General features: G+C 43.5%; 1 protein-coding gene across 2 annotated transcripts; it reads left to right on the forward strand.

Moving 5' to 3' along the window:
* Positions 1-23,478, forward strand: HAS3 (hyaluronan synthase 3). 2 transcript variants are annotated; one of them, XM_077288493.1, is made up of 5 exons: positions 1-125; positions 13,126-13,246; positions 17,392-17,997; positions 20,257-20,358; positions 20,512-23,478. In XM_077288493.1, the coding sequence occupies exons 3-5, from the start codon at positions 17,392-17,394 to the stop codon at positions 21,439-21,441; spliced, it is 1,638 nt and encodes a 545-aa protein (XP_077144608.1). In that variant the 5' UTR covers positions 1-125; positions 13,126-13,246; the 3' UTR covers positions 21,442-23,478. The 2 variants fall into 2 exon arrangements, with proteins under 2 accessions (XP_077144608.1, XP_077144609.1); XM_077288494.1 differs by lacking the exon at positions 1-125 and having other exon boundaries at positions 13,156-13,251.
* The last annotated feature ends 726 nt before the right edge of the window (positions 23,479-24,204 follow it).

A 24,204-nucleotide genomic window follows, 5' to 3' on the forward strand; every position in this document is an offset into this window, starting at 1 on the left:
CCCAAAAATACTTTTTTTTTTTTTCTATTACAGATTATTAAAAGTTTTCTCTACCGTGCAGTATGGAGGGAGGTGAGCTATGGAAGTAAAGAAGAAAAAGTTCACATATGTCCCCACTGCAAATGGTAAGTGACTTTTAAAAAATTTTCTGGTTCTAGTCTCTGGCACACTAGTAGTACCAGCATGTCTTGGCAGCCATTAGTTGGAAACTTCCACCAGATCAGGAGATAGAATACCATATATCGGGAAAATTACAATAATGAGGTTATCTGGGGTCACCCAGTTCTTTTCTCGGTCACCTACGCCCTATAATTACTGGGCTATGCTCTTGTGCCAGCTCCTGCCTATTCTGCACGCAGAGCAGGTCCAGTGTTGAAACCCCGGAAATTGTGGCCATTGTTGGGCTGTTACTATGGAGCTTCTGCGAAAATTGTTCTTTTTTTCTTGTCTAATGCATTGCTGTAGCCAGGATCTGTTGAGTTGGAGCCTCAATTAAGTCCAAGTAGACGCAAAAGACCTTCTCTAAGGAAGCTTTGTATCTGGTGCACAGAGCCAAGATGTGGCCGTTAGATGCCACGTTTCAGTGAAGAAGGCCAAGACTTGGTGATCTGCGCACAATTACAGTTTACACTGTATGCTGTACATATATTTTTATAACATCATCATTTTTTAATGTGTGAGGCTAAGGAATATATCCTCTTTTCACACTACTGACAACTTTAATGCTCTGTTGATATTGGTCATAATGAAGTTGTCATACTAGTCAATGGTAAGGTCTACTGGTCACCTTCTTCATCTTACTAGCCTGGGCTCTCCAAACACAAAACCCTATGTACAGTAGATCTTTCTCAGATCACTGATTGCTTCACAGGGGTCACACCCAGAACTGGCTTCTTTCACATCCTCCTAAACCATTATTTCAATCTCCACCAATGTTTTAATCTTCATGGTGACAATCTTTTTCACACACATACCCTACCGCTCATAGGCTTTGCCTTCCTTACTCCAACCGTATTTCTCATTGGCCTTCCTTCTCTCTCGAAGAGCCCACTCTTGAGGGCTCTGACCACTAGATTTGTCACTTAGACTCTCCCACTGAGATGACAGTAGGGTAGCCTTCCCACTTTGGTCCTGGCCCTCAAGGGTTCCCACTTGCCACTTCTTATTTGTTTACATTACTAAGCTTAATCTGATTCAGGACTGCACAACGAGGACATTCCTCAGGCTACCAGGACATTCCTCGACATACCAGGACATTTGTCAATGTACCAGGACATTCCTCAGCCTACCAGGACATTGTTCAATATACCAGGATATTCATCAGCCTACCAGGACATTTCTCAGCCTACCAGGAAAGTCCTCAATCTACCAGGACATTCCTTAACCCACCATAGCATTCCACAATATACCAGGACATTCCTCAAACTATCAGAACATTCCTCACTCTACCAGGACATTCCTCAATCTACCAGGACATTCCTCAATATACCAGGACATTGCTTAACCTATCAGATCATTCCTCAATCTACCAGGACATTCCTCAACCTATCAGAACATTCCTCAATCTACCAGGACATTCCTCAGCCTACCAAGACATTCCTCAACCTACGAGGACATTCCTTAGCCTACCAGAACATTTCTTAACCTATCACAACATTCCTCAATCTACCAGGACATTCCTCAGCCTATCAGAACATTTCTCAATCTACCAGGACATTCCTCAGCCTATCAGAACATTTCTCAATCTACCAGGACATTCCATAGCCTACCAGGACATTTCACAATCTTCCAGGACATTCCTCAGCCTACCATAACACCCTTCAATCTACCAGGACAGTCCTAAGCCTACCAGTACATTCCTCAATCTACCAGAACATTACTCAGCCTACCAGGATATTCCTCAATCTATCAGGACATTCCTCAAGCTACCAGGACATTCCTCGATCCACCAGGACATTCTTTCGCCTACCAGGACATTCCTTGATCCAGCAGGACATTCCTTAGCCTACCAGGACATTCCTCAACCTATCAGGACATTCCTAAACCTACCAGGACATTCCTAAATCTACCAGGACATTCCTCAATCAACCAGGACATTCCTCAATCTACCAGGACATTCCTCAATCTACCAGGACATTACTCAAGCCAGCAGGGCAACAAGCCAGCAGCACTATCATGTTTCCTGCCCATAAAATCAGGGATTTTCCATAGTCCACAGTAGGATTTAATTACAGTCTTTATTGGGTTTGCAAGCACCAGTGTCGCCCACCATTGTTTCCCTCCCCGGCATGACTTTTTCCATACCCCCAGCAGACATCCTATGGCTGACTCCTACAGACTCATGGTACACTAATTAATCCCATAGGCCAGTCCCCTCTACATCTAGACTCTTTCAGCCCCCAGACCACTATCCCCTAAAAACCACTTTGTTAGTTCGATGTCTGCACAGTGACACACCAGGCTCCACAAGGCAAAGTCGCTGCACCACTTCTATCTCAAGAAGTTGCCCCCAGCTTGGCAAAAGAGTGACAAGTCTGCAAAGTTGCCAAGTCTTGAATTGCCAGTCCTAGGAGGTATTTCCAAGCTTTGGTAGCCCATGGGCTTGTGCCGCAATACCAGGTATAGGGCCAAGTCATGGAATAGTGGGTGTCCAGCAATAGGGCCATCACTAAATCCGATATTGCTGGTGTTTTCTAACAATATGCCATCAATATTAGTTGTTGGAATACCCCTTTAAAGGTGTACATAGGATCATATATCAGATCTACAGATAAAAAAGTACAGCAGAAATTACAGAAACTTTATTGTCCTCCTATAATACACGTGTCGTTATATTAATTATTGGTTTCAGACCATTTGATAATTGACATGACCTCTGGATATACTACTGCCCCCACCCTACGCTTGGTGCTTCCTGCAGGGGTTAGTAGTACAGGGCTCGCCACAAGCAGGTGTCTCTAGCTACCTGTTCTATAAATCTTCTTTATAGGCGATGGCCCTCAAAAACCAAACTTTAATTATAGTTAGAACCAAGGGTTCCTGTGGAAACTGGACTTATGTAACATCCAATGATGTACGCTCCATGACTCACAGGCAAGCTGTCACGTTGAACCTGGCGTCTGATCCACAAGCAGGATGTTACAGAACAGGAGGAGCCGAACAGATTGATATATATATTTCTATAAGGAAAGATTCAGTGTAACTTGTATTTTAGTCATTTAAATCCCAGCTTATTCTGTGGTTAGGAGTCAAGTGGGCGGTCCCACACAGTAATAACGATCACTTAGTAGGACCGCCCATTATATATCAATCTGCTCAGCATTGCATAGAAATGTTTAACTAAATTGGCAATTGGGTGTTTCCAGTTATGGGGGCGTGTTTTGACACTGTACACTGTCCGTTCAGAATCTAGTGTCACTGTGCATTGACACTCCCCTTTAACAAGTAGATAGGAGATGACAGTTAGTGCTTTTAAAATTCTATGGAGAGGGAGGAGCTAGTGGAACACTCAGACATTTACAGTTCTCCATAGAACCTTATAAGCACCAGCTGTCATCTCCTATCTCAGTAAAGGGAAAATCTGTATTCACCGAAGACACATTTTACCTGAGTTTTTAAAATGAAAGATCAGTCCAGGTAGAGAAAAAAGCAGATTTATCTGATAAGATGTAGTATAAAGTTGTTGTTTTTTATTTTCACCTGAACTATGGATTTATGGAAAAAAAGATAATAATAATAATAATAAAATGACAATTACTTTTTAAGAAAAGATTGCTCCGCATTGTTATTTTATGGCGTGTCCTTATATACTAAAACACACATGAAAGATAACTTTTTTTAATCTTCATTAAATCCTCTCCTTTCCTTTTATCCACCAAAAAAAAACAAAAAAACAAAACAAAACACATTTCTACTTTAGAAGTCTGAGGTGTACTTTTTTTTAACACAAAGTCTTATAATAGATCTAAATATGTGACAGATCGTCAGACACTTCGGAGGTACAGAGCCAGTTAGTCCAAACATGTTTCCATCTTTAGGATTATGGTAGGGACGTTTGTTCGAGAAGTAGATAAAAATCTTAAAAATGTGTCTGTGATGGTGATGGATCATGTGGCCAGTATAAGGCCATGTGCACACTGTTTACTGAAGACTTTTTTTTTAGGATATATCTGCTAAATAAACAGTTGAAAAATTTATATGAAGTACTTGAAAGAATCTTCATATTCATTCATATTTTTCAAATAACTTGAAGCCTTTTTCGGAGAGGAAAACTGAGCAGAAACTCTCCAATTTTTATATTTTTACTGGCAGGTTTTTGGAAGGTTTTCCTGTGGATTTTGTGAAGTCTTTCTACTGTCGTTTATTTTTCATTCTATTGAATTATGTAGAAACCACTAGTATTTTGTTTTAATTTTGTTGCGCAAAAAAAGTCTCTTAAGCTTTCCCATTGACTTGTATGCCCATGTGCATCTTAGACAACGTTCACACAGTGTTTTTTGCTGCATTTTTTTCTGCACAAAAGATGCTTTTTACAGTACAGAAAAAGCTAAGAGATATCAAAAACCTCATGCACACGCTTGTCATTTTTTTCTTGACAATTTGAGAACTGCAGTGTTTTTGAAATCTGCAACTTGTCAATTTTTTCGGTATTTTTGCAGCTTTTTTTCACTCTATCAGAAAGTGCAAAAAGAACAGCAAACAGGTTTTCCTGTATTTTTGCAGTGTTTTTTTTCCTCCATGGTGGGTGAATAAAAATTATTAAAAATGTAGACAAATCACACATATAATCTGCACTAAAAAAAGCAGCAAAACATGCATTTTGAAAGCAGCATTTTTACTGCTAGGCAAAAGCGCTGTATGTGAACAAAGCTTAAAAACTCAAAACTTCTCAAAAACTTGAAGATACCATCCAGTGAGTATGCACACACTGTTTGCGGAAAAAAACAATTGTACGTTACAATACAAGTCAATGGAAAAGCTAAAAAAAAAACCCTCTTCCAGAAAAAAACCACATGCACACTGAGTTTTTCAAGGCGTTTTTTGAGCTGAAACTGAGGAGAAATTTTCCAAAGGCTATGTGCACACAGTGTTATTTTTTAGGCGGATTCTGCCATGGAAAAATTCTCAAATTAAAAGAAGCATTTGTATGTAAAAACGAGTTGCTTTACGCATTGCTTCTGAATGTCTTTTAACCACTTCAGGTTTATAAAAATGCCAAGAGGTTAAAAAAGTGACCTGTCAATTCCTCTGCCATTTTCTGCCCAGAAAACGCACTGTATTGTATAATACGAGTAATTGGGAAAGCTCAACAGGCACCAAGAATACACCAGGACATGTTTTGGAGCATTTTCCCATCTATTTTCCTTAAAAAAACAAAAAAACAAAACAAAAAACAAAACAAAAAACAAAACAGTTTCTTAATTTTTCAATAACAAAAACAACTGGAAAACAGCAGTAGGTAAAAAGAATTAACAAAAATTATGGGAAAAACCTATACAAAATATTGGTAGCCAAAATCAACATGAAAAACTCTTAGAAAACTACCTAAAAGGGCACAAAAGACACCAGGATGGGGGGGGGGGGGGGGGAAGAAAAAAAGGTGCCAGAGTTTCCTGCTTGAAAAACTAGGTGGGTTCGCCTGAGTTTTGTGCTCGTATATCCTTCGGCCGTGTGCACATGGGGCCTTTTTGCAGAGTTTTCAGAGCAGAAACTGATTTTGAGGAGTTTTGAGTTCTTGAGAAGGATTGTATAGTGTTTACGCTGCAAAAACTCAGCAAAAAGACGGAGTGTGAATACACCCTTAAAGTGCCAGGAGTGGTTCAGCATCCTAAAGATTAGCTGTCTGCAGCCATCACAGATCGCGGTCTGTTCCTGATCCTAGCTCAGCATATTTTCACGTTTTAGCCCAGGTTCTTCTTGTCTCCAGTAACTTGGGTGTTTCCATATTTCATGAAGTATCTTGCCAGGTAATGATATCTAATGTTCGTGTTAATTACTGACATACTCTTCTAAATATCCGGTGCCAATCTTGTGCCTGTAAGAGGTAAACCACTGGGGATCATCAACAAAAATTTTAATTAGTCCCCTCCGGCCTGAAGGTGTTATGTCAGAGCGCTGTTATACAGAAGGGTGCAGCACGTTTCCAAAACTTCGGATTTGTTTTGGGATGAGGAAGAACAACCTGTTCCGTAAATTCCAAATTGGTAGCTATATGGAAGTGATCAATTCCCAGCAAAACACATGTACAATTTTCTGAGTCTGAACTCACTCTTAGCGCTAGTCACAATGGAGAGGGAGACTCGCTCCAGGTTTTGAAATAGAGAGCAATGGCGACTGCAGGTTTTCAGCTGTGTAAATATCTAATACCTAATCTGAATTTTATTGTGGGTCCCTGCTCGGTTAGCACCAATACTGATCTACATGACATGGCAGGTTATTATATACACTGCTCAAAAAAATAATGTGAACACTTAAACAGAATATAACTCCAAGTAAATCAAACTTCTGTGACATCAAACCTTCCACTTAGGAAGCAACACTGATTGACAATCAATTTCACATGCTGTTGTGCAAATGGAATAGACAACAGATGGAAATTGGCAATTATCAAGACACCCTCAATAAAAGAGTGGTTCTGCAGGTGGGGACCACAGACCACATCTCGGTACCAATGCTTTCTGGCTGATGTTTTGATCACTTTTGAATGTTGGTTGTGCTTTCACACTCGGGGTAGCATGAGACGGACTCCACAACCCACACAAGTGGCTCAGGTAGTGCAGCTCATCCAGGATGGCACATCAATGCGAGCTGTGGCAAGAAGGTTTGCTGTGTCTGTCAGCGTAGTGTCCAGAGGCTGGAGGCGCTGCCAGGAGACAGGCCAGTACACCAGGAGACGTGGAGGGGGCCGTAGGAGGGCAACAACCCAGCACCAGGACCGCTACCTCACCCTTTGTGCAAGGAGGAACAGGAGGAGCACAGCCAGAGCCCTGCAAAATGACCTCCAGCAGGCCACAAATGTGCATGTGTCTGCACAAACGGTTAGAAACCGACTCCATGAGGATGGTCTGAGTGCCCGACGTCCGCAGATGGGGGTTGTGCTCACAGCCCAACACCGCGCAGGACGCTTGGCATTTGCCACAGAACACCAGGATTGGCAAATTCGCCACTGGCACCCTGTGCTCTTCACAGATGAAAGCAGGTTCACACTGAGCACGTGACAGACGTAAAAGAGTCTGGAGACGCCGTGGAGAACGATCTGCTGCCTGCAAAATCCTTTAGCATGACCTTTTTGGCAGTGGGTCAGTAATGGTGTAGGGTGACATTTCTTTAGAGGGCCACACAGCCCTCCATGTGCCCGCCAGAGGTAGCCTGACTGCCATTAGGTACAGAGAAGAGATCCTCAGACCGCTTGTGAGACCATATGCTGGTGCGGTTGGCCCTGGGTTCCTCCTAATGCAGGACAATGCCAGACCTCATGTGGCTGGAGTGTGTCAGCAGTTCCTGCAAGATGAAGGCATTGAAGCTATGGACTGACCCGCCCGTTCCCCAGACATGAATCTGATTGAGCACATCTGGGACATCATGTCTCGCTCCATTCACCAACGTCACGTTGCACCACAGACTGTCCAGGAGTTGGCAGATGCTTTAGTCCAGGACTGGGAGGAGATCCCTCAGGAGACAATCCGCCGCCTCATCAGGAGCATGCCCAGGCGTTGTACAGTAGGGAGGTCATACAGGCACGTGGAGGCCACACACACTACTAAGCATCATTTCCTTGTCATGAGGTATTTCCACTGAAGTTGGATCAGCCTGTAATTTGATTTTCCACTTTTTGAGCATCATTCCAATTCCAGACCTCCATGGGATATTCATTTTGATTTACATTGATAATTGTTATGTTTTATTGTTCTGAACGCATTCCACTACGCAATGAATACAAATTTGCAATTGGAATATTTCACTCAGAGATATCTAGGATGTGGGATTTTAGAGTTCCCTTTATTTTTTTTGAGCAGTGTATGTAACATCTCTTTAACAGGGTTGACCAACGGACACAATCTTTGGTCATGCACCCTTCCAGGGCATATGGATATCATAGAGATAGATCCCCCTAATTGCTATCCCCCTTTTGAGCCAGAACAGAGAAATGCTCTCTAAGCGTGGCTTCAGTTCTGGAGAATTTAAAAGCTATGGACTCCTTTAACATGGAATAAAATAACATATGCCGTATTTTCCAGAGTATAGGACGATTTTTTAACCCATGAAAATCTTCTCAAATTCGGGGGTCATCTTATACGCCGGGTACGGCATGTGCGGAGCTCTGAGGTCACCGCATATGGTGCGGGGAGCAGTCCCGGATGGTTCCCAGTGTCTGGAGGAGAGGAGACGCTCCTTCAGGCCCTGGGATCCATATTCGTGTAAAAAAAGAATACAAATAAAAAATATGGATATACTTACCTTCCGACGGCCCCCAAAGTTCTCCCGGTCCTTCGCGGTGCGCAATGGATCCCTGGGAACGGAAGCCGCCGCATGCACCGCTGAGAACCAAGAGAACTCCGGGGGCCGTCAGAAGGTAAGTATATCCATATTTTTTATTTTTATTCTTTTTTTTACATGAATATGGATCCCAGGGCCTGAAGGAAAGTCTCCTCTCCTCCAGACCCTGGGAACCATCCGGGACCGCTCCCTGCACACGCCGTATAAGACGACACGTGGTATATAAGATGACCCCCGAAAAGTTGGGGGTCGTCTTATACGCCTAGTCGTCTTATACGCGAAAAATATGGTATGTTAGTGGTTATTTTTCGTTAATAAAGTTGCACTTGGTTTTAGTCTGCAATCATCATTCCTTGTTATATTTTCAGGTACCCGATATGCATTTTACAGCCTGTTCCAAGATTCATACTTTTCTCTGGTGGGAGTGTCTCTCTCAGTAATATAGGTTGGATGTTAGGTCTATGTGTCTCTCCCAGTAATATCGGCTGGATGTGAGCTCTGTGTGTCTCTCCCAGTAATATCGGCTGGATATGAGCTGTGTGTCTCTCCCAGTAATATAGACTGGATGTGAGGTCTGTGTGTCTCTACCAGTAATATAGGCAGGATGTGAGGTCTGTGTGTCTCTCCCAGTAATATAGGCTGGATGTGAGTTCTGGGTGTCTCTCCCAGTAATATAGGCTGGATGTGACGTCTGTGTGTCTCTCCCTGTAATATAGGCTGGATGCGATATCTGTGTCTCTCCCAGTAATATAGGCTGGATATGAGCTCTGTGTGTCTCTACCAGTAATATAGACTGGATGTGAGGTCTGTGTGTCTCTACCAGTAATATAGACTGGATGTGAGGTCTGTGTCTCTCCCAGTAATATAGGCTGGATGTGAGCTGTGTGTGTCTCTCCCAGTAATATAGGCTGGATGAGCTCTGTGTCTCTCCCAGTAATATAGACTGGATGTGAGGTCTGTGTGTCTCTACCAGTAATATAGACTGGATGTGAGGTCTGTGTGTATCTACCAGTAATATAGGCACGATGTGAGGTGTGTGTCTCTCCCAGTAATATAGGCTGGATGTGAGGTCTGTGTGTCTCTACCAGTAATATAGGCAGAATGTGAGGTCTATGTGTCTCTCCCAGTAATATCGGCTGGATGTGAGCTCTGTGTGTCTCTCCCAGTAATATAGCCTGGATATGAGCTGTGTGTCTCTCCCAGTAATATAGACTGGATGTGATGTCTGTGTGTCTCTACCAGTAATATAGACTGGATGTGAGGTCTGTCTGTCTCTACCAGTAATATAGGCAGGATGTGAGGTCTGTGTGTCTCTCCCAGTAATATCGGCTGGATGTGAGATCTGTGTGTCTCTCCCGGTAATATAGGCTGGATATGAGGTCTGTGTTTCACTCAGTAACATAGACTGGATGTGAGGTCTGTGTTTCTGTCAGTAATATAGGCTGGATGTGAGATCTGTGTGTCTCTCTTAGTAATATTGGCTGGATGTGAGCTCTGTGTGTCTCCATCAATAATATAGGATGGATATGAGGTTTGTGGGTTTCTCCCAGTAATATAGGCTGGATGTGAGATCTGTGTCTCTGCCAGTAATATATCAGTAAAGTGGTACCACGGCACTCCCATATAAGGTGCACAAATAGGATCCTATCCCTTATAAAGTAGTAAAAAAAACTTGTCACTCGTAGTAAAGCAGTGCCTACTGCTCACCCACAGCATTAGTATATACGTTCTGCCTTTTGCAATTTGTTAAACTGATGAAGATCATGACTGAAATGTCTTTACTTTTTGGATAGCCTGCACTTTCAATAAATATATTCAAAATATTCTATGATTAACCCCTTCACCCCCGGAGCTTTTTCCGTTTTTCCATTTTCGTTTTTCGCTACCCTCCTTCCCAGAGCCATAACTTTTTTATTTTTCCGTCAATTTGGCCATGTGAGGGCTTATTTTTTGCGGGACGAGTTGTACTTTTGAACGACATCATTGGTTTTAGCATGTCGTGTACTAGAAAACGGGAAAAAAATTCCAAGTGCAGTGAAATTGCAAAAAAAGTGCAATCCCACACTTGTTTTTTGCTTGCCTATTTTGCTAGGTTCACTAAATGCTAAAACTGACCTGCCATTATGATTCTCCAGGTCACTACGAGTTTATAGACACCTAACATGACTAGGTTATTTTTCACCTAAGTGGTGAAAAAAAATTCTAAACTTTGCAAAAAACAAAACAAAACAAAATTGCGCCATTTTCCGATACTCGTAGCGTCTCCATTTTTCGTGATCTGGGGTCAGGTGAGGGCTTATTTTTTGCGTGCCGAGCTGGCGTTTTTAATGATAGCATTTTGGTGTAGATACGTTCTTTTGATCGCCCGTTATTGCATTTTAATGCAATGTCGTGGCGACCAAAAAAACGTAAATCTGGCGTTTCGAATTTTTTTCTCATTACGCCATTTAGCGATCAGGTTAATGCTTTTTTTTTATTGATAGATCGGGCGATTCTGAACGCGGCGATACCAAATATGTGTAGGTTGGGGTTTTTTTTTATTGATTTATTTTGATTGGGGCGAAAGGGGGGTGATTTAAACTTTTATATTTTTTTTATTTTTTTCACATTTTTAAAAACTTTTTTTTTTTACTTTTGCCATGCTTCTATAGCCTCCATGGGAGGCTAGAAGCAGGCACAACCCGATCGGCTCTGCTATGCAGCAGTGATCATAAGATCGCTGCTACACAGCAGATTTGCAGGTGTGCTGTGAGCGCCGACCACAGGGGGGCGCTCACAGCCACCGGCAATCAGTAACCATAGAGGTCTCAAGGACCTCTATGGTTACCTTCCTGACACATCGCCGACCCCCGATCATGTGACGGGGGTCGGCGATGCGCTCATATCCGGCCGCACGGCCGGATGCGGTAGTTAAATGCCGCTGTCTGAGTTTGACAGCGGCATTTAACTAGTTAATAGCGGCGGGTGATCGCGATTTCACCCGCCGCTATTGCGCGCACATGTCAGCTGTAAAAAACAGCTGACATGTCGCGACTTTGATGTGCGCTCACCGCCGGAGCGCACATCAAAGCGGGGGTCCCGACATGTGACGTACTATACCGTCACATGTCGGGAAGGGGTTAATTTTGAGTGCTAAGTTTTTCACTACTGTACCAGTAATATAGGCTAGATGTGAGTTGTGTGTGTTTCTCACAGTAACAAAAGCTGGATGTGAGATCTGTGTCTCTCCCAGTAATATAGGCTGGATGTGAGATCTGTGTGTCTATCCCAGTAATACAGGCTGGATGTGAGATCTGTGTGTCTCCCAGTAATACAGGCTGGAAGTGAGATCTGTGTGTCTCCCAGTAATACAGGCTGGATGTGAGATCTGTGTCTCTCCCAGTAATATAGGCTGGATGTGAGGTCTATGTCTCTCCCATTAATATAGATTGGATGTGGCATCTGTCTTTATCCAGTGTGCTGCTGTCTTCATTGGCATCTCTTTGGTCTTGCCCATATTGTAGAGTCTGACTGAGTCTGTGGACAGGAGTCTTTTATAAAGGTGACTATGTAAGACAGCTGTCTTTAATGCAGGTAACGAGTTGATTAGGAGCGACTAACTGGTCTGTAGAAGCCAGAACTCTTAATGGTTGGTAGGGGATCAAATACATATTTCTCACTGCAAAATGCAAATAAATTTATATAATTTATACAATGTGATTTTCTGGATTTAATTTTTGATATTCTATCTCTCAAATGTTAAAATTAACTGACCCTTAAAATTATAGACTGTTCATGTCTTTGTCAGTGGGCGAACTTACAAAATCAGGAAGGGATCAAATAGTTATTTCTCCCACTATATCAGCACAGCTTCTATCCGGCACCTACTTCCTCTTCTTGTGCTTTCCTCCTTACCTATACCATCTTTTCTCTGCCCTCCCTGATACTGCACATGCTGACGCCAGCCCTCGCTCTCCAACTAAATTGTATGGCGAGTAGCTACCAGTACATTCACAGTCATCGCTCAACATACAGAGCTGCGCCAATAATGATGCGCCACTGCACCTTTAAGTGAATCTGGTACCCCAAAAATGCAAATTAAACTTCTTATGCCGTTATATAGAGGACTTAACCCCTATATATAAAAAATCACACCCGTGGTATATATTTCAGTGTATTAGTGGCTTAAAAAAGGCATTTTATTTTATATGCAAATGAGGGTGCTTCGTGGCACCTTATCAAATTGCAATTGCATTGTGGGTGCGTCCCATTTTCGTGATTGATCACACTCTGGGCATGATTCTACTAGGGGCTAAGTCCCCAATATAATTGATTTTGGGGTCTGCATCGTCTGATTACTTACCTTTGACTGCTATAAGGATGCACTTAATGCACAAAGATCAATCTATGTAACATTCCCCTATAACAACCCAAAATATTATATATTCTCCCAGACAGCAATAAAGGGAGCACCTGCTGTCAAAATCCATCTATTCCCAGCTGTTATCAGCCTCCGCTCTAAATATAACATGTTACGTGCCTGATGAATGACATCTCCCCATACAGTGTAGTAATGTAAGCAGTGTCTGCAGGAGGGAGAGCCTGCTGCCACCATCACTGGGGAACTCACCATTCACTTTCATCCTGCAGTCACAGAAGCACATGGAGAGGAGAGGTGTGCACAGCCCCACACCAGATGCATCACATGGAGGAGAGGTGTGCACAGTGCCACAGCACATGGGACTGAGGAAAGGAGGTGCCTGAACACAAGGTGGGGTGAGTTACTATACAGAGAACATGGGGTGCAAGGGTGGTCTGTGATTGTTCTGGAGGTGGTGGGCTGGGGATGGTGAGTGCAACCTGCTGATGGAAGGAAGAAGGCAGCACAGGAGAGATGAAGACAGAAGAGTGCAGGGTACAATGTCATGTTAGACAATAGTGTATGCAGGGATAGGAAGAGGGAGTGCAGGGGAGGAATAAATACATGTCTATGGGACCAATGGGGTGCAAGGCACAAGGTAGGAGACATGATGGGGAGCAGGAAATGTGAACACATGAGGGTGCAGGAAAGGTGATCACATTAATGTAGGAAAAGGGGAGACATGGGTGCAGTAAAGGGGGACACATGGGTGCAGGAAAGGGGGACACATGGGTGCAGGACAGGGGAACACATATGGGTGCAGTATAGAGTGCAGGAGAACTGAACACATGTGGGTGCAGTGTAAGGTGCAGGAAAGGTGATCACAATGTATGGTGCATGAGAGGAGATCAATTATGGGTGCAGGAAAGGGAGACACATGGGTGCAGTAAAGGTGAACACACGTGGGTGCAATGTCGGGTGTAGGAAAGGTGAACACATATGGGTTTAATGTAGGGTGCAGGAAATTTTGAACATGTATGGGTGCAATGTAATGTGCAGGAAATGTGAACATGTATAGGTGCAATGTAGGCTGCAGGAAAGGTAAACTCTCATGGGTGCAGTGTATGGTGCAGGACAGATGGGGACAACTACATGGGTGCAGAGGAAAAACTATACATTTTGTAAGAGGAATGCAGCATAGAATAGTGTATAAAATGCAGAAATTCCCATAAGAAAGAATAAATCAAGACAAGAAACAACAAGAACAGATTCCCAAGAGTAGAGGGGGCGCAGTGTAGAGTGCTGCAGTGAGTGCATGAAGTGCACAGAGATTGCTGGAGCTGCAGTGGGGCAGAGGTGACATGATTGCATAGGTCCAGTAGTAATGAGAGGATCCAGGATGTGTGGAGAAGAAAACCAAATAACACCCAGACTCGTCCTCTGCTGGGACAGAGAAGATGCTCAGTGCTGCAATTGAGGAATAATCCACATAGCGGTTAATGCAAGGTGAGAGCATGAGTGCATGGGATGGAGTATTATCAGTGGGGGCTTTGCTGCATGCTTGGTGATATACTGCTGCTTTCCATCCATTCACAGACCTTGCGCTGTGCTCCCTGCCGTTATGCATTGTGCACTGCACAGCAGCCACGGAGGACACGGCTGCAGCTAGATGCATATAGAGAATCCCACCCGCCTGACATCCTTGTGGAGATGCAATACATACCACCCTCCCCTGCACCTAATATTATTTTTTAGTGTCAAATTCCACTTTAATTATATAAACCATAACAATTAGTACTACAAGTCCCATAATTTACTCACATAAGACTTGAGGTGATTGGATTCCAGATTGATATGGGAAACTCCGATATTTAGGAAGATTCAGAAAGCAGAAGATCAGTGTTTACAGTTTAGTTTCATAACGACACTTGTCACTTGCACGTAGTTTTTGAAGGAACTCGGCAGGAGGTTGTTCCAAACATCTTGGAGAAATAACCCCAGATCTTTGGATGTCGCTTGTGAAATTATGTCTCTTTTCATGTTATCCAAAACAGACAAGATGATGATGAGATCAGGGCTCTGTTGGGACCGGATCATCACTTCCAGGACTCCTCGCTCTTCTTTACCCTGAAGATAATTCTTAATGATATTGGCAGGATGTTTGGGGTTGTTGTTCTGCAAGAGAATAAATTAGAGCCAATCAGACGCCTCCATGATGGTATTACATGATGGATAAAGATCTGCCTGAATCTCTCAGCATTGGGGACTCCAACTCCATATGGTGAAAGGCATCCCCAAACTTGCTGGACCCTCCATCATGCTTCACTGTTCCTTTACACTCATTATTTCACATATTGACTCATCAAGTCCAGCGCTCCTGCTGAGTTTTTCCCACACCTTCGTTCCCATGTTTTTGTGCATAGTGGAGTCACTTGGCGTTGCTCCCGTGTGGTAGGTACGGGCTTTTGGGCTGCATTTCTTCCATGAAGACCACTTTTGCCAAGAGTTCTCCAAACAGAAACCGGATGTAGCTCGGTCTCACTTATTTGGTGCCATTTCTGTCTTGATGGCACTGCTGGACATCTTCCGATTTTGAAAGGAAGCAACATATGTCTTTCATCTGCTGCACTAAGTTTCTTTGGCCGACCACTACATCTACGATCTTCAGCGTTGCCCATTTATTGGTGTCCTCAATGCTGCGAAAGAACTATCATTAATAACTATCTTCAGAGAGGAAGAACATGAGTCCTGGGAGTGATGATCCAGCCCCAGAGAGCCCTGATCTCATCATCATTGAGTCTGGGATTACAGAAGTAATCTGCACAAGCGACATCCACAGAAGTTCTGGGGTCGGTTCTCCAAGATGCTTGGAACAACCTCCTGCCGAGTTCCTTCAAAAACTGCATGTAAGTGACAAGTACCTAGAAGAACAGATTCTGTTTTAAAGGCGAAGGGCAGTCACCAAATATTGATTTTATTTAGATTTTCTGTTTTATTTATTCAGTTAACATTTCGTTTTTAAAGCATTCATACTTTGCATCGTTTTTTTCCCAAACTCACTGATGTCTTAGGGACTGGTCTAAAGCCTTATGTTTATGGCGGTCTCCAACGGCAGGTATTTGGGGTTTGGACAAAGGATTGGGCAGCTGGATTTGAACATGCCCAATCCTTTTATTCTCAGGGGAGATAAACCTGCTCTTTAAGGGTCTGACCAAGACTTATTCACGTCTCACCTTTCTGAACACAGCCAAGCTATATGTGTATGGAGGGGATAGGTGAAACGGTTTTGGCCAAACGGTCACTAATGTGTATGACCAGCTTAGGAATAGATCTTCCTCTGGTGGACCTGGACGTCCATTTATTGGAATGGCTGACTTGTGATACTTATGGGGATATGTGAACTTCTAAACTTTATTTTTACAGCCCTGGAGATGCCCTTTAAACGGTATCTGAAATATAGGGGTGACCGTATCCCCCATCTGTTGCACCCTGCAGCATCTACATGCAGTTCACCATAAGAAGATCAGTATGGTTTTAGGCTTTGTAGCTTCTGATCCTGACTTTAGAAGCTCAAGCCGTAGACATGTAACCTGTCATTAGGTGCCCCCCTCCTCGTCATACCAGGCTTTTGAAGTCTCTTTGTTAATTAAGACGTTCCCTTGCAGGTAGCCTTTTCATTTCCTCCTTTTCTTCATTACCCTGATAATTAGTAAGTCTATCAGACGATCCCACAAAACTCTTTTTCTTTCTAACATTAATGGGAGTGTAGAGGATCTGACCTCCCCGATACGCGTGACCTCCTCAAAAATAAATCTGGATCCAAATGCAACATATTTTCACTCCCACGGGACAAAATAAGACCAATAAAACCACAATAAAAGTTCACCATTAAATGATACAAAACATTTGTGGTGCAGATATCTCGCATGTTCCTTTTATACCATTTTTATGTGCATTTTTTTTCTTATATTAAAGTTCATTATTTTAGTAATTGCAGCTTTTTTTCAAGATGTAAATTAAAAAGTTCTGGCTGCCTCCGGTCACCACTAGAGGGAGCTTACTGTATACCAGCGAATACAGGGTATTGCTATACACACTGAACTACTTATATATATCAATGATTGTCAGGTAGAAGTTGCTGGGACTTGTACTTCCACAGTCACCTGTTTTAGTTCTTCTTTTGACCTAGTAAGATTGATGGCACGGCCGCCGGGTGGCAGGTCCCTTTCTGACTGCTAAGTTTAGGGTATAAAACGTCTTACACAGATCAAGTCATCTGAAAATTGAGGTTTGCAGGAAAAAAATCAGCCCTGCACCTCTAAATAAGAGGATTCAACAAATGTAGCCATCATTTTGGTCATAGGGGGCGCCTTAAGTATTGCATAAAAGTTTATGAGAACTTTTGCAGAAAGTGAGTATATAATTAAAGTTATTACTGCCCGTAGGTCCGCCGGAGTTGGCACGTAGACTGGTGGAGTGGCATGTGTTGACTTGGTGCTGCAGTTATGTGTGGGCGTCTCTACTTACTTTCTCTCTGCTTTATTCCTTTGGTACAGATGCCTGGACGGCTGAAGACGGCCCTGAAGATCCTAGGCACAAGCCTCTTTGCAGTGCTGGTGCTGGGGGGCATCCTCGCTGCTTATGTGACTGGGTATCAGTTCATACACACTGACCGCCATCACCTCTCCTTCGGGCTGTATGGAGCTATTTTGGGGCTTCACCTCCTCACTCAGAGTCTTTTCGCTTATCTGGAGCACAAACAAATGCGGAAAGGTGGCGAGGGTCTTGTCAAGACCTCCAGGGTGGCACTGTGCATTGCGGCCTATCAAGAAGACCCCGAGTACCTGAGGAAATGTCTGCAGTCGGCACGACGCATCTCCTACCCACACCTCCGAGTGGTCATGGTCATTGACGGGAACTCAGAGGACGATAGGTACATGATGGACATTTTCCGAGAGGTCATGGGATCAGAGGGCACGTGCTGCTATGTGTGGGACAACAATTACCACGATGCCCAGGAAGGCGGGCAGGAGGGCGAACGGGGGGTGCAGGAGCTGGTGCAGAACTTCCCGTACACTTGTATCATGCAGAAATGGGGAGGAAAGCGAGAAGTGATGTACACCGCCTTCCGGGCTCTGGCCGATAGTGTGGATTATGTGCAGGTAAGAAACGGCAGATTATTGGCGCATGTTCACACAGCGCAATTTCCATGTATAATTTTAAGGACTGACCCTATTGTACTACTCACCAGATGCCCAATATATCACTAATGTGCCCTTACACCTCAGAGAACCAAGAGTCTGGGGACAGTATTCCTCCCCATACACATGCACGCTCAGTTTAGCGGAGTATGCATGTACTTTTGATGAATAAAAGGGAGTGAGCAACTAATAGACACCTCTGATGCCATTTGTCAGGCATGCCAACATTGTCTTTCTGGAGGCCCAATAAAAGCCTTATCAAAATTGGTGGGATTGGCCAATATTAATCTAAGGCTATGTTCACACAGACGTTTTTGAGGCTGTAAAAAGCAAGAGAAAAAAAATTAAGCGAAAACTGCTTTGTTTAAGCACTCAGGTTTTGAGCTTTCTTTTCCTGAAACAGTTTTGGAAGAGTGATTGGACAGTGGATAGTTTGGAGGTTTCTGCATTCTCATCAATTTGCACCAAGCGTTATTTAAAACCTCTTCAGGAAAAAAAAAACTCATATAAACAGTAAGGAGTCGTTTTGATGGGTTTTCGGAGCAGAAACTCAGTTTTCGAGAAGTTTTTAAATTTGCAGGATTTGGAGAGTTTTTGCTCCAAAAACTCCTTGGAACACTAAGTGTACACATAGCCTAAAGTGGGTTTGCCATAGAAATGATTAGAAAGAGTTTTACAAGTGTTTTCGAAGTAGTTTCTTCTCCAAGAAACCTCTGTGCATGTATGGAAGTGTCCTCCCTCACGTCTTGTGATCCTGAAACCTTGTGCATTGTCAATCCCGTCAGCCATAATATAGATATAATGACCGTGAACGCTCGTGTTCTGTCCTTCACCGAAAGGTAACAGATTAGAGGAACATATGAGACTGAAGGAACATTAAAAATTGTAATGAAAACGCTACTAAAAACGCAGAGAGCTATTAAAATCTCATCAACACCATGTAGCATTTTTAGTGTCGTTTTCTGCCGGTATGTGTGAACGTACCCCTAGCTAACAGTGTACAGTCACAGTTTCTGTGAGTTGTTTGCAGATTATGTGGCCCTGATTTCACACTTTGGGGTGAATTCACATGTTGCAGTCTAAGGCTGGTTTGATCTGCAGCGTTTTAGCGCTAAAAAACGCATGCGTTTTTTTTTCCTATACTTAACATTAAAAACCGCATGCGTTTTTTAGCGTGCGTTTTGACGTGTTTTCGGCAACGCATGCATTTTTTGACGCGTGCGTTCATTTGCAGAAATGCAACATGTAGTAATTTCTAGCGGCGTTTTTTTGCCGCGAAAAAACGCAGGCGTTTTTTCGCGGGAAAAAAATGCATTGCTGTCTATGTAAACGCATGCATTTTTAAGCACATGCGTTTGCTTGCGTTAAAAACGCATGCGTTTTTACCGAAAAACACAAGAAAAATCAAGAAAACCCTAACCCTAAACACAAGAAAAAACAAGAAAACCCTAACCCTAAACACAAGAAAAAACAAGAAAACCCTAACCCTAAACACAAGAAAAAACAAGAAAACCCTAACCCTAGGGTTACTAGGGATCCTAACCCTAAACCTAACCCTATGGTTAGGATCCCTAGTAACCCTAGGGATCCTAACCCTAGGGATCCTAACCCTAACCCTTAGGGTTAGGATCCCTAGGGTTAGGGTCCCAAGGGTTATGGTTAGGGGTAGGGTTAGGATCCCTAGGGTTAGGGTTAGGATCTGGATCCCTAGGGTTAGGGTTTGGATCCCTTTATCACCTTGATGGTGGGGGGTGGCTTATCAGTGACCTGGTGACCAGGATATTCTAATAAAAAGCTACCCCTAACCCTAGGGATCCTAACCCTATCCCTAGCTAATTCTATTAATAGTGTGTTTTCTAGTTGATTTTGATGATTGGCAGCTGTCACACACTTCTCAGCATGCGTTTCAAAAACGCAAACGCGGGGAAAAACGCATGTAAACGCGGGAAAACGCCGCGTTCTTTTTTTTTGCGCAAAAACACATGCGTCTAAATAACGCAGCGTTTGCATGCGTTTTTTCACCACATGCGTTTTTTTAAAAAACGCTGCAGATCAAAACGCAAGTGTGAAACCAGCCTAAGTTGCAAAAATGTCTGCACCTAAAAAAAAAAATCAGTTCTATTGAATGGGAGAGTTACAAAAATTTCGGCAGAAAAATCCACAGCAAATCGGGGGAAGTCGCAATCGCCAATTCATGCTTCCTTTTACCTCTGGTTGTAGGTTTGTGATTCAGACACCGTACTTGATCCGGCTTGTACCGCAGAGATGCTGCGTATATTGGAGGAGGACACTAAAGTTGGTGGGGTCGGAGGAGATGTGCAGGTGAGAAGTTTTCTGTTTTTTATATTTGGTATAGGCAGGGTCATCGTCAGACAATTTTCACAGTATGGTACCGACGCATTTTGCACTTTTATTTGTGCAGCTTGATCACAAGTCCAACTCAACTCCACCAAAATGTCCTTCTGTCGCACACAGATACTGAACAAATACGACTCCTGGATCTCCTTCCTGAGCAGCGTCCGGTACTGGATGGCGTTTAATGTAGAACGAGCTTGCCAGTCCTACTTCGGCTGCGTCCAGTGCATTAGTGGTCCGCTGGGGATGTATCGGAACAGCCTCCTGCAGTACTTCTTGGAAGACTGGTACCATCAAACCTTCCTGGGTCATAAGTGCAGCTTCGGAGACGACCGGCATCTCACCAATCGAGTGTTGAGCATGGGTTACAGGACTAAGTACACAGCGCGCTCCAAGTGCCTGACCGAGACCCCCACCAAGTATTTGCGCTGGTTGAACCAGCAGACCCGGTGGAGCAAGTCCTATTTTCGGGAATGGTTATACAACGCACTTTGGTTCCACAAGCATCACCTATGGATGACCTACGAGTCTGTGGTCACCGGCTTCTTCCCTTTCTTTTTGGTGGCCACAGTGGTGCAGCTCTTTTACCGTGGCCGTATCTGGAACATAATGCTTTTTCTTCTGACCGTCCAGCTCGTGGGCATAGTAAAGGCAACCTACGCCTGCTTCCTCCGTGGCAATGCCGAAATGATCTTTATGTCTTTGTATTCTCTCCTCTACATGACCAGCCTGCTACCTGCTAAGATGTTCGCGGTGCTCACCATCAACAAGTCTGGATGGGGAACGTCAGGGAGGAGAAAGCTGGTGGTGAACTTCATGGGCATGGTGCCGGTGTCCATCTGGTTCTGCGTCCTCTTGGGTGGTCTTGTGTATACAGCGTACTGCCAAAGTCAGGATCCCTTCACCGAGACTGAACTCTTATTCCTGGTGACTGGAGCCATCCTTTACGGCTGTTACTGGCTGGCATTGCTCAGCTTATATGTGGCAATAGTCGCCAGGCGGTGCGGGAAGAAGCAGGAGCTGTATAGCTTGGCATTGTCGGAAGTGTGAATGGAAACCTTTATATAGATTATTGAGAATATGGCGGAGTCAACCAAATATAAGATTGGTAGGCCTTGCTTCCAAGATGGTAGAAGTGCGGTCCTATTAGAGGGTCAGTTCTCACCAGCAATGTCTTACTATGCAAACATATACCTCAGGCAAATCGAAAAAGAAAGAGAGCAATTTGCCAAAGCAATACGAGCCATAATCGGCACAGCCTTAACATATCCGTAAAATGTTTTAAAAGTACGGTACCACAAACCTGCAACTGTGAGAAAGTTCTACGAAGCCCCACCGCCGGCGGGAAGAGGCTACTCAAACGACGCAATCCATAACCCATGCCAAAAAATACCGTAAAATCCTGCAGGACGATATACGGACACGACGTCTCTCCTACCGGGCTGTCGAGATGATTATTCCCAGCATGAATAAGAGTTGCATGGCATTACATTATGGGGATGTGATCGCGGTGGTAATTCTCTAAGAACATATAGGGATTAGTGCAATAAGAAACCTCCTCCTTATTTAGATGGGGCCTATACACAGCAGTGGCACAAATCTTTTATTTAGGGTGTACTCACTTATTCATATCTAGTTTTGGGAAGGCTGATTAACAACCAATATGGCCACTGACCATAAAGGATGCTATTGACATGAATGACTGACCATCCAATGCGTATAGCGGTGCTCTGACTATCCCCGACAGCATAGGCGGTAATACAGGTTTAAGCAGCGCCTCTCATGTCTGCATTGGGTATTGCACGCTGGTAGGGGACAGTTGCAGTATACGTGCCATGGTATCGCAGGGTCTCTCATCGCCCTATGCAGAAATGAGAAGCACTTCACAACCCCTTTATGTCGGATCCTTTGTTCTCAGGTATAATGGAGGCTTATTTCTCTTTACCATGGACACCTGGCTGAGTGATCATGCATTTGTATAAAGGGGGTTAGCGGTCGGCCAAACTGAGCGATCAGCCCTAGTCTGTCTTCTGCATTTCACAATCCGTGCACAGCCATCTTTGGGTCTCATATATGCCTATGAGGCTGCTATGTCAAATCCAGTCGAAAAACTGGACTTGGTGCATACACTATGAAATGCAGACGTTTGAAGCAGGTCTTTCAGCTAAGTTCATACATTAAATATCTGAAGCAAAATCGTGCTGATTTCCTGCAGATTTCACCCTTTTGCAGTGTTTATGAAATCTCTGCACCAAATGCAAACATACCTATCAGTGTCCGCAGATCGGATCACTATCATTAAGATGTGCAGATAAACCTCAGATTCTTCTGTCCACTTTCCATGGGTATAATCTGCGATGCACGAAGCTTATGGTGGATACCCTCAGACCCGTCTTATCTAACATCTTCTGAACAGTAGAATGATATATCATCCCTCTATGCTGTGGCTATGCAGTGCCTCCCCCCATAAGTGAGTGCAACTTGAACATTTGCTCAGGGCTATGTCTCATCTCCCATGCTTCTATGTTTTCTAGTTTACAGGGAATTGCAGTGCTTTATAATATGCATCGTATATATGACACCATCAGCCTCGGCTCCAGCTCTCAGGGTTTCCCAGATACAGGCGAGGGTTGGGTCGGTCCGATTACATATAATTTAGAGTAAAAAGTGGACGATTCAGCAGCTTCACGTTATATAAAAAGGGTTGGGCAGAGATCGATCGTGTTCAGCAGGTTCCATTTTCATCCGTCCGCGGTCATCTTCCACCACGTGCTATAAAGCAAACTCTATGCACATGGCCGAATTCGGCACGGTCTCTGCATGCAGCATGAACAAGGACAAGTTCCGGGGTCCACATCAGTTCGTTTTAACTTTGAACAGGTTTGGAATCTTTTACAAAAATGTATTTATTTTGTAATTTGCATTTTGGAAATCGTTCTTTTTACAATGTTCATAGAATAAAAAGATGGATTCAGAAGAGACAATGCATCTCCGCGCATCCGACTACACAATATCATGTGGAAGTGTGCAGTGCTGGAGAGCCCCTTTAAAGACCCCAAATTATAGTTTATAAATTGGCCAGATATCTGACTTTACAGACAATAGGCTTTAACCCTTTTCTGCATTACCACGTGGACTTCATCGAGGAGGGTCCACCTGGTCTATTATACAGAGTGGTTATAGGGGTCCTGGTCCCTTATTTCCCATAAAATTACATTATTTAATCCAAGTGAGGGTTGGTTTTCTTTATAGCAAAATATATTATACAATATAGCAAATATATATATATATATATATATATATATATCCAAATTTAAGGAAAAAACAAAACAAAAACTTTCTCTTTTACAAAATGCATCACTACTATGGTCAGTGCCCCCATTACTGGAGCCATGAGATTAATATTTCCTGGGGATCAAAGATCTAAAGAATGGGTGTAACAAATCATATTACTGCCTCCTACAAAAAAAGTCATAGTTAAAGGGGTTGTCCAGTTCAAACAAGTTCTAGGTGGTAACGTATTGATATTGAGTGGGGGTCTGACTGCTGGGACTTGCACAGATCCGTAGAAAAGGGACATTTTATGCACATGCTCGACCGCTGCTCCATTCATTCCTTAAGGGGGCTGCTGACTTGGCGCTTCGATTTCTCCATAAGCCCCCTAAAGAATGAATAGAGAGGCGGCTGGGTGTCTGACCTGCTGCTCCATCTATTAAAAGGATAAAATTTCCCATATTGGTGCGTCTCCTGAGGTTCAGACCCCCGTTAAGTTATGACCTATACTGTTAACATTCGATAACTTGTTTTCCCAGG

The sequence above is a fragment of the Ranitomeya variabilis genome, chromosome 2 (genome assembly GCF_051348905.1).
Source record: "Ranitomeya variabilis isolate aRanVar5 chromosome 2, aRanVar5.hap1, whole genome shotgun sequence".
Classification (NCBI taxonomy): Eukaryota; Metazoa; Chordata; class Amphibia; order Anura; family Dendrobatidae; genus Ranitomeya; species Ranitomeya variabilis.